Genomic DNA, 12,020 nt, shown 5'->3' on the forward strand with positions numbered 1-12,020 from the left:
TTTTAAGTACAATTGACACTAAATTCATCGTCGCCCAAACAGTCTAATCATTATATTTTAAGATTATATATACGTTTAAAGTCAACACACGATCAGCGGGAGTGTCAAACTAAAACATGTATACAAATTTACCAACATATAACTATGGCAGAGTCTCTATTGCAGGAACCTTTCTGGATGGATCAAGTTTTACGTAAGTTAATGGCATACATTTTGTAAACGGTCAATTACACATAATATTGCAGACTAAGCTAAACGACGCCTAGACGATTAAAGGGAAGAAAAAAAAGAGACCTCGGAAACAAAATGAACACAGATAAAAATTTCAAACTATTATATTTTAAAATGTTATTGTTCTGAGGCCTGTGTAGAATTTCCCAAATATTCACAGACTGAGATAAGGATAAATGAAAACCTAGAAGACTGTGGAAATACGTTGTCGTTTACTCACGAAACGTTCGGGTATTAGATGCATGTTGTTGTTTTCCCAGTGTAAAATATATATTGCTACTACCGTCGTCTTTCCTTCATCATTAAACTTCGAATCCCATCTAACGAATATTTATATATGCGATAGTATAAATGATCATACAACACTCGAACTTAAAGTTATAACACCTAAGAGTAAAGAACTTTCATACTTATTTAAGACAATATGCATATTCAACAAGTTAAGTGTCTCTCTAATTGTAATGTTGGTTCTTTTATCAAAATATAACGAGAGAACCCAAAAGGTTTTGCTTTTTTTCTTCCACGTATTTTGGTAGCACAAGAAAATGTTTTCGTTCGTTTTTATTGCTATAAATAACACAAAGATTTTTCAAAGTACACTGACCTATTAATCCCCTTTTAAAAGTGTATCGTGCTATGAACATAAAATGTTCAATAAAACTACCATGAATCCACTTAACGAAACGTTTAATCCTGATCAAAGTTCTGATTATTATCTATGGGAAAGCAACAAAAATGCTTGTGGCTCCAGCAGTGCAATATTTAGAATAAACACGTAATAACATTCACGCAATTATACAGCCACAAGTACAAATCTCAATAACCAGGTTAATATTTCATTCATTTTGTTCCAAATATACAAATATGTAGGCTGATACACATATGTCGGTAATCATTGTTACTAGTTTCTAGACATCACTACAAAGATTGTAGGCTGATATATACATAATTGTAATAACATTTAGAAGTTTCCAGACATCACTAACACAAACACTGTAGGCTGATTATACACATGATGGGAATCATTGTTGCTAGTTTTCAGACATCACGAGTACAAACAATGTCGGCTGATGGGCACATGATGGTATTGTTACTGGTTTACAGACATCAGTAACACAAACACTCTACGCTTATTATAAACATAATGACAATCATTATTATTGGTTTACAGACATTAGTACTAAAACGCCAGGCTGATGTACACACGATGGTTATAATGTTTACAAGTTTCCAGACATCCCTAATAAAAACGCTGTAGGGTGGTTTACAAATGTTGTTAATCATTACTACTGAAATATAGATATCACTAATATAAACACTGTAAGCTATAAGTTACCCACGTTGGTAATAATATTCACAAACCTACCCACTAACACAATCTCTGTAAACTGACGTACATCGCCGGTAATAATATTCACACATCACAGAACGTCATTTTCTCACAAATGCAATCGCTATAAGCTGATGTATTCCGACAGTAATTAATAATCACATCTTACAGAATGTCACTTACTTAGTGACACAGACTTTCCTGCTGCACGCACTAAACGAATTATGTCATAGCAGTTTGAAGGTACAAGTGTGGAAACTCCATCCTGACTGAACATTTTTCTGTTAATAGAGTATGTTATTCTAGAAGCCTTATAATACGTTCACACGCAGTAAGAAATGAGTGAATGACAAAATGATGTAGAATTATTCCTCACATATCAACATTCTCTGTTGTATATGGAGATCGACAACTTTGGAACAAGCTGTCAGCCAGAAGAACATTCTAATATCGACTTAATCTGTAGTTAAAATCCTTCTTAATATCAATAAATTTTGTTTTAACCAGTTTTGCTCTCATTGAAGGGTAAAACAACCTGCAGTAGTAAATATCGCGAAGGGCAAATACTCGTATACAATATTGCATCCATTACCCGTTAAATCATACACACTAAATAGTAGCTTAATGTTGCAACGTAAAATATGTTTAAAATGTTAAATCTAGTAATCCGCTTAATATTTTCTTACGCTAACTGGAGTTTGGCTGTGCATTATTCCTAGAATTCTTTGCAAATTTTGTTACTAAAGGCAGGGAGTGCGAAACTTCAATTCTGAGTTTACATAAACGACTTTAATCCTAATGACTGGATGGAGTTTTTGGAAAATCAACTGCTTCTAGCAAAGGCGGAAAATCTCAATTTGTTTTTCAATTTCCATTATCTCATTGAGAATTCAGAGGAAATAATGGAACAAGAGATGTTTAAAAATGCAGAAAACTTTAAAGTGAACAAAATAAAGTTAGTTTATTCTTGTGAAACGGCTTAAGTAGAATAAAGCAGGACAACGTAAGTAGACAGGGGTAGAGAGAAGAGAGTGAAAAGAAATAAACTGGTGTAAAACGTTACGAACAAGAAATATTTCAAAACAATAAATGGAAGGTAGAAGACAATCATAAACTGATATGATACAATAAAAGTACACCAGCAAAAGATGAAAAGTGAACAGGTAAACGATATGAAAGGTGAACAAGTGTACAAAAACGAAAGATTAGAACTGTAAGACAACAAACAGGGTAGAAAAGCGAAGGGCAACAGTGGTAAACTGATGCAAGTTAGAAATTGGAGATGCAGAAGAAAAATATGAAGGTGCTGCATGGAATGATGCAAGAAGATAATGAATGACAAGAAATTTACAAAATAAAATAAACAGAAGTAAGTTAGAGTGAAACAACAGACGTCAAACTGAGAGAGACAAAGGTAGATAAGAAGGATAATAAACAGAAATGCAATAACAAAGATACGCCGAAGTGAGATAAGTTTAGCAAACAAACGTATAATATGGGAAGTAAAATACAGTGGAACAATGGAACAAATAAGATGTCGGGTACCAAAAAAGAACAAACAGGGATATTAAAGGTAGAGCAGAGTTTAGCAATTGGAGAACAATAAGTAGCAAATCCGAGGTTGAGCAGAATGGAACAACTGAGAACAAAGTGCAAAGTATCATAAGTGGAAAAGAGTGGAACAATAGGGGACAAGGTGTGACTAATCGAAGATGTGGCAGGGTAGAACAAAGGAAGAAATGTAATAAGGGAAATTCGAGACAAAGAAAAATGAAGCAATGTCGAAACAAGATATAGGATATTAGAGATAAATCAGAGTGGAATGGAAGGAACAAGATGTGGGGCATGAAAAGTATAACCACAGAGTAGAAGAGTAGAGTGGAACAACTGGGAAAAAAGTTAATGACATCATAGATAAAGCAGAGTGGAAAAGTTGTAGGGCAGGTGTGGGACATCCGGGTTCTAACAACAAAGTATAATGACAAAGTTGTTCAATTGGGAACAAAATGTAGGGTATCGTGGGTTAGGTACAGAGTAATAGCAGGTAGATGTCGGGGCATCAAGGGTCTGACATCAAAGTAGAGCAGCAGAATACACCACAGGTAAATATCTACAAAACAATAAAGGACAGGAACCTACAGGTCAATATTGATTAACACAAGGAAAAACGTATTATACTGGAGAAGGTAAATAGAGGTAGAAATATGTTAACACTAATGTGTAAAGCAGAACATTACCTCTGTAGTACAATAACAAGAAAAGTTGTGTGAGATGACAAAGATAAACGTGTGCGAAATAAAAGAGGGTTCTCTTTCCGAATTTCATACTTTCATCATTAATCGGATTTGTATATAAAATAAAACGAAATCGTTAAAAGTTATGATTTAAAAAGCCGAAAGTTGCCGTATGTGTGATTTTTTTAACAGAAGTGTTAAGCCTAGTAGTCAAAATCACTGTTTTGTTTTACCTTTTATACAAGGTTCTGGGTAGTGAGGGTCCTCTAGGAAGCCTGCCTACATTGTTAATCCAATAATATAAGGTTTTTTTTTGCATTACCACAAAAACGTGTTCTTCGCTTTAAAACCTTGAATGTGCTATAAGAAAGGTGATCAAATCCCGTTATTCGGTCAGACACGATTAACTCAAGAATTTATAGCACGTGCTATTTACTAATTACCTTCTCTTGAGTGAGCTTTGTCTATCGCTTCGAAGTTATGGAGAGCAATGTGTAGTTAAACTATCTGCAACTTCGTGTGAAAATTTTAAAAACAAAGAAACCAAACGTTTTAAGAAGAGTATGGTATGATATTCTGTTTCTGTGAAATCAGTTGGATCTGTAAAAATAAATACCATTTTACTCCACAATTAATTTGTTTGTTGTTTGGCATCGTACAAAGCTAATGAGTGTAATGTTCACTAGCTGCCTTCCCTTCAGTCAAGCATTTCAAAGTTAGTAACAGTTAATAAAGATAACCGTCCCTAATTTGAAACTGATAGATGAAAGAGTGGGTGGCTAATAAATAACATCAGTCTTTAAATCTTAGGATGCTCGGACCTGACCAAATAGTGGGAGTTATCTGTTACTCATATAGCACATCCAGAGCCCCAGAGAGTAGGGTGCGATTTTGTTTTTGGTAACGGAACGCAAACCACGAGTATTTAGCTTCACAGACCAGCTAGTGAGCCGCTAAGCTATACTCGGTAAATGGAATTTATCTATTTCGTATATGCACATATGATTAACTCAACTATACAAACCCTGGTGTTACCACAGTTATGTGTTATTAGAAAGTGTTTTTGACGTCGCCATGAAAAAAAACTTTACATACTTTGTAGCATTAAAACATCAGATTATCTGAATAAATATTTACGAACAAAGAATATGTTTCCTAGATCACTTAAGTAATTTTTATTCCTAAAATTCAGATCTGAATAAAATATGTGCTGGTAAAGATAAATATATATATATATATCAAGACGCAATCTATACGAATGCACATGTTGTTAAAACGTACAAACCAAGTGATACAAACTTATATAGAGGTGTAGCACGTTGGGCTTTCGGGTGAAGCAAAAAGCACGGTTCGAATCTATCTTACTTTCACAGAAAACATATTTTCTTTAAACTTCGTTAAAAAGATGACCTGAGCACATCATTTGTGCAAAAGCATAAAACTGTCTAGTTACCTAGTTAAGTGCTGAACAAATATGTGAACTAAATACTTACTGTGAGGGTTTGACGCAAGGTGAGATTTGGGAAGAAGATATCTTGTTGTGTTACATAACAAATTTTTCTCCGTAGTTTTTTTGTGAGGGTTTCTCCGTTCAAGGTGATGAGGCCTGAGTCTGTCTTCAACCTGCCACTTAGAGCGTTGAGTAAGGTTGTCTTACCGGAACCTGGGACACAGAAGTTCATTAAAGTCAAATTTTATCAAATAGAAAGAACAGACAAAAATGAGAAAGAGAAAGATCAATACAACCCTTCTTTAGCTCCAGTTATTACACTGTTTCACCAAAAACTAGAAAATGTTGAAGTACTGCAGAGCCTTTCGCCTTAAATAACTTGTTTGTGTGTAAAACAAACAAAACAGTAAATTAATTAAAACTATTAATCTAGTCTGGCCTCTAAACACATATATCCATAAATATGACAACATTTGACGTAAGCTGGTGGATTAGTTTCAAGAACTTACGAGTGAAACTTGGTAAGCCTTCATAACAAATGGTGATGAGTTGTTATAGGTGAATTAGTGTAATTAAACAATCTATTACCCACCGCTTGGACCCATGACCCCAAGCACCTCGCCTGGTCGTACCATTCCGCTAACGTCTTGAAGAATCTGCTTATCATCATAGGAGACACAAACATCTCGAAAGACAAGTTCAGCCGGCCGATGTGGATAAATATAGGCAGCGTTGTGGAGATAGCCGGGAAACCTGTTCCTCCTATAAAACATTAATGTAGTTTATTAATTAAGAAAAAAAAAGTTTTTTTTCGTAATTTCTCGTAACTTCTGTACGTGTAATCACACTTTCTAAAATACCGAGGTCTTAACAATCCTCTTGAATGATACAGTATTAATTGAGACGGTTCTCTTACTCGTAACCGCACAAATATATTGTAATTCTAGCCATAAAGTGATTAAACTTCAGTCCTAATTTTCACTCTGTAAAGATTATGTGTAACCCTGCACGGATATCCCATTCTCTAAAGTGTAGTCCTAGCTATATAGGTTTCATCCTCCTTTGTTTTTAAATAAGGATTAAAAATACGCGCCACTAACACATGTTATATTAATTATGCATTAACCTAACAGAACATGTAAAATCGTCAAAGAAACTAATTGCTCTGAAGGAGATAAATGTTATTTAGCAAATCGGTATTACATGTTAGAATTAGTATCACAAACCTATGAGAGTTTCTTTCTACTGTTTGACGCTGGTTTGCTGTCCGTAAAGGTTCCTTAAAGAAATGAAAGAGTTCCAGGCCGTAGTTTAAAAACATCACTGTTATGTTCTGTAATAATCTTAAGTCTGAATGAAGAGAACACGAAGACGGAAGTGAAGAAGGATGTTGCAAACTGAGTACGTCTTCTTTACGCTAGGATACCAGCGGCTTATAACACTGAATATGAGTAAGTCGAATAACTTATTTAACATGTAGAAAAAACAGATCAAAGACTTGTCTCGCGTCTACGCCAACTTAGTCTTGAACATTTCACAAATTATCTTATTACAGACCTTATATATAAGATAGATATCCTATTAATACTTTGTAACAGTATCACTTCGTTGAGGGATCTTGCACTTACTAACAAGAAGTTGGTAAATAATTGGAATGCTTTGCAAAGATAAAGTCTATTTGGACTGTACTTTCATAAATAAATTTACCTAGAAGCCTGTTTGTTTACTGTTGTTATTGTTAGCAACTAAGTACAACTGAATTTCATGGTTTAGTACCTTAAGGGCGAATTCTGGCCATAATTATGTCAACTCGAGTGTTTCTTTCACAGCGAAAACCACATGAATAATTTGTCCACAACAATATCTGCATGGAGAGTTTGGCCAGAACTTTATCCACTTCGAATACTCTGTCTCAACTATATAAGGGCCCAACTGAAGTGTTTAGCTACAATAAGAACCACTTGGAATTTTCTAATACAATATTTAGTATGTCCACCAGAACTGTCTAGCCAAAAGTGAATCAAGAGAACACAATGAAATTCACATAATTCATAGGGCCAGAATAGATTCATTGGCACTGTAAGGGTTACATGAATCGTCTTCTCAAATATGAAACCACTTTGAATGCCAAATATAAAACTATTTTGTTGCCTCTATTAATTAAATTAACTTTGAATGATAACCAAAGAAAACACGCTATAAATATTTGCCCCAAAATCTAGTAATGGTCTTTGCGAGATTGTTACAATTAATGATCCAGTGTAAGGGATATAGTTGTAACAGCAGTTGTCAGTCAGCAAGATAACAGAGCTAAGTATGATGCTCATAAAGCAAAGCAACAGTGCCTTTAAAACACAAAATAAACGGCTCGTGCCTTTATGTTATGTTGTTATTGCATCATGCACTTAACCCAATATGTGTTACATTTTTTGTTAATTTCCTGCTTTGAATGAAAGTATTTTAAGAAGTTGTTACGTACATTGGGTATAAGAGATAAGATCACGTACTTCCAGTCCAGTTTAAACCGTTCTTGCACCATTATCTTAAACTGAATCCTACAAGATGTAAAAAACAAAACAAAAAAAAACATTTGAATAGTTTCTTAAATTGACCTGAAATTTAAGTCACGTGAAAAGGAGTGTTCGCACGATATTTTTCATAGTGAAATTAAATGTTATACTCACAGATAGAAAATATCTGATGATCTCTCGCACTAAACTTCATATTAGTAAAAGTTATTGTACGAGTTCCCTGCTGTGAATAAATAAATTGCTGCATGAGATTCTTTTCTTTCCCTCGGTGGACTCAGCAGATAGCCTGATGTGGCTTTGCTATAAGAACACACCCACACACGCGCGCGCTTCTTTTCTTTCCTTTTTAGCAGCTATATTTTGTGATGAGCGCGTGTGTCCGATTCGATTTTATCATTCATCAGAACCTCTGCCAGTCTATTTACAAATTGAAATTAATTTAGCGAAGATTAAAGTAAATTAATCTATGAGACCTTGGGAGTGATTGATTATATAAATCGAAAGGGTTTGACCTCCTCAGTCAAAAAGTGTAATTAATCTCAAAATCGGTCAAGAGATTACACATGAACTAGAAGTTTGCACTTGAAAGATAAAACTGAGAACTATTTTATAAGCCACTATGCCGCGACTAAAAATATAAATTGGCCATATTTTATCCACAAAATATGATATGGCAACCCGGTAAAATTTACTCTTTGGTGATTTGTGAAAGTATGTTCATCAAAACATTTTGTTACTTGTATCTTTCTACTGACTCAAAACTAAAAGAAAATTGTAGATTGAGTTTCTGAATGTAAATGACAAAACTTTTCATGATTTTTTGTTTATTTTATGTGGATATCTTTAACACATGAGATGTAACTAGTTTTGGTTCATTTTACATTCAGGTTAGTATATTTGTAGAATTTAGCCAAAACAAGTTTATTTCACTCAGACTAGTCTTTAATTGGAAATCAGTTTTTAGTGTGAAACCCAAAATTCCAAGAATCTTGGTATATTTTACACGTGCGTATCATGATGATAGGAATTTTTTACAATACTTTTTTGTCTCTCCTGATAATTAGTTAATATGTAACTTCCATCTTACGATAACTTAGGGAGCAGAAAATATAGTTCCTTTTAAGACTTTTGAGGCAGTTTTCAATAGAATACCTTTATGGTTAATCTGAATACTGAGGAACTATTTATTTCGAATCTATTTCTATACTGTTTAACAGACGGAACTCCTTTCAGATCTGTTTGAACAGCATTCAGTGGCTAGTATTTTCCTTAGGTTTCATTGACAGATTGGTAGATCGAAATTCTCTTAAAGTTGTTGTTCGTTGAACAGAATTCCTGACATATTCGTTTGTATAGTATTCAGTGGACTACGTTCTTCTAGAGTTTACTTGAAAAATATTAAATTAGTTTGAAATTAGACTTCTTCTTGTATGTTTGGACATTGTTCTATGGTTGATATTCTATTGGAAATCGTTTCAAATCCGTTCAATGGATGGAATTATTATCAAGTATATTGGTTGTTGTTCAGTCAAATAATTAATTATACGTCTGTTCAGTATGTAGAATACCTTTCAGAACTTTTAGACACTGTTCAATGGATGGGATGCTTCTTGAGTCTCCTCTGGCACCTACTCAATGGATCAAATTCCTCTTGAGCCAACTATAACTCTGTACAATGGACAAACTTTTCTTGGCTCTTTTCGGACAATCTTATTTGCTAGTCCATTATATTTATTTTGTTATTTGCAATCATAACAATTTCTGCTGTCACCGACAAAATTATGTTTTACAAAATTTCTCTTTAATTTTTGCTAAATGTATTATTTGATAATGTTTTTCTTTTCTTATATGTAGCGTTTAAGGTTACGACTTAAAATATAGCGGAAAAAGTACAAGTTAACATTACTTCAGCGCCTGACCTGGCATTTTACAAGGTTCATTGTACTTTGAACAGGTAAACCCCTCCTTAACATGCGATAGTAACACTGTTACATCAGACTAAAATCTCTTTTCTGGTATCCTGTGCTATCTTGGTTCTATCTGGGTTGACACTCTCACGCTATAGGTCTTAAGTAGGATAGCAGCAACATAAGATTTTAAACAAATTGTGCAATTTCTGTATAACATTTGGAAAATAGACTAACCTACTCAGCAAAAAACATGTTTTTTTTAATATTTCTGGAAAGTATGATATATTGAGTAATAGAATTCACATTGTTAGATATAAAAATTACACAACACTTAACAGTAATAATTCTGACATATTACTTCACAATAATATTAATAATTCTTGAAATCATACTGTGCTGTACCATGAAGAACGTATCACGCCATTACGCTTATACAGACAGAGATATTATAAACAGAGGGGTGATTGTAGGCATGAGTGAAAAAGGTGAATCACCAAATCTTTCATCGTTTCATTACATAGTCAGTGATGTATTTAGGTAGGGAGTCAGCTCCAGTGTCCATGGTCTTAATTAGGACCTGTTGATAATTTTATTCTGTATAAAATTAGATGATATATGGGGCCTAAAATATTATTAGCCCCTAGGCCCACACAACATTAAATCCCGTCACTGTATATAGTATAGATTCAACTTAAAAAGCGTCAAGAATTATACACAACTTGATCTTTTTTATATAATATCTTCAGAAAGATTTAAAAAAAAATTAATTGCATTTGAAAGTTTATCCAAAAGATTATCTGAACGGTATTGTTTGTTTTGAATTTCACGCAAAGCTATACGAGTGCTATCTGCACTAGCCGTCCCTAATTTTGTAGTGTAAGACTAGCGAGAAGACAGCTAGTCATCACCACCCACCGCCAACTCTTGGGCTACTCTTTTGAAACCAGATTCAACAAGTAATGTTTATAATAATAATAAGGCATTAATGTTTTGCGCAAAAATTTGCAATTGTTATGTTACTTGAACATGCTAGCTTATAGATATTTTTAACTTCTGAATATCCAACACAAAAATCTTAATCTTGAATGCAATATTACAATAGCGAACAATTGACGTAAAAGCACATTGTGTTTAGCATCAAATCATACTTTGTCTTCTCACACTCAAATTCAGCGTCTCATATCGCTCATCTAGTGTAGTTGGCCTTAGACATGAATAATAAAAGTTCAAATTACTATTTACAAACTTTTGTTATTTTACAACGTAAAATGAGTTTCTTTTCATCTGGAGTTTTAAGTATAAATAACTTAAGGCTTCGACTTTTCATTCCTTAATTCTTAAGACGAATATGGCAAAATATAGATTAGGCCTAGGGTAATAGTAAAAAGTTTTGTTTGTTTGTTTAGAATTTCGCGCAAATCTACACGATGGTCATCTGCGCTAGCCATCCCTAATTTAGCAGTGTAAGACTAGAGGAAAGGCAGCTAGTCATCACCACCCACCGCCAACTCTTGGGCTACTCTTTTACCAAGGAATAGTGGGATTGGCCGTTACATTATAACGCCCCCACGGTTGAAAGGCAAGCATATTTGGTGTGACGGGAATTCGAATCCGCGACCTCCAGATTAGGAGTACGAGTGCCATAACCACCTAGCTATGCCGCGCCAATAGTAAAAGTAATATTATATGTTAGTTAGTTAGTTATCACCATTAGATTCCATCTAGGAACATAGGGCCGCAATCGCTTGCGGGTTCTTCAACAAGTATTTAAGTGAGTAGGTTGTTAGCCCACTGCACCGAGCCGTCCCTAATTTAGCAGTGTAAGACTAGAAGGAAGGCAGCTAGTCATCACCACCCATCGCCAACTCTTGGACTACTCTTTTACCAACGAATAGTAAGATTGACCGTCACTTTATAACGCCTCCACGGCTGGGAGGGCGACCATGTTTGGCGCGACGCGGGCGCGAACCCGCGACCCTCGGATTAGGAGTCGCACGCCTTACGCGCTAGGCCATGCCAGGCCCATATCATATGTACCTGATACGAAATGTTTGCTGCAAATAATTCTTCAGTTAGTTGGAACCAAATAATCTCTATTCGCACGTGCCATATGAACAATTTAAGCATTTTAGCTAAAGATACTCAGATACTAAACTTTTACAGAAAAATAACTTATTACAAATAACGTTTTCAGGTTGTTTAGCATCATATAAAAAATATACGGTTATCCAAAACATTATCTCCATTGTTATCATAATATTGTATAAGATTTCAGTGTTCTGTTCAGTTGTTAAAATGCATTCTTATACTAACAGTGAATGTACCCAAATGATA

At 34.4% G+C, this 12,020-nt stretch overlaps 1 protein-coding gene across 2 annotated transcripts in view; it reads right to left on the minus strand.

Moving 5' to 3' along the window:
- Nucleotides 1–12,020, minus strand: part of LOC143223090 (uncharacterized) — an 80,919-nt gene that overhangs the window by 30,917 nt on the left and 37,982 nt on the right. The window contains exons 1-3 of one of the 2 annotated variants that reach the window (XM_076450527.1): nt 6,472–6,776; nt 5,838–6,007; nt 5,289–5,458 (exon numbers count right to left, since the gene is read on the minus strand). In XM_076450527.1, the coding sequence (XP_076306642.1) occupies nt 5,289–5,458; nt 5,838–6,007; nt 6,472–6,566 (435 nt within the window). In that variant the 5' untranslated portion in view covers nt 6,567–6,776. Of the gene's footprint in view, nt 1–5,288; nt 5,459–5,837; nt 6,008–6,471; nt 6,777–12,020 lie in introns of those variants that run through there. The other variant, XM_076450526.1, reaches the window with a different exon arrangement.

The sequence above is a fragment of the Tachypleus tridentatus genome, chromosome 8, assembly GCF_004210375.1.
Source record: "Tachypleus tridentatus isolate NWPU-2018 chromosome 8, ASM421037v1, whole genome shotgun sequence".
NCBI lineage: Eukaryota > Metazoa > Arthropoda > Merostomata > Xiphosura > Limulidae > Tachypleus > Tachypleus tridentatus.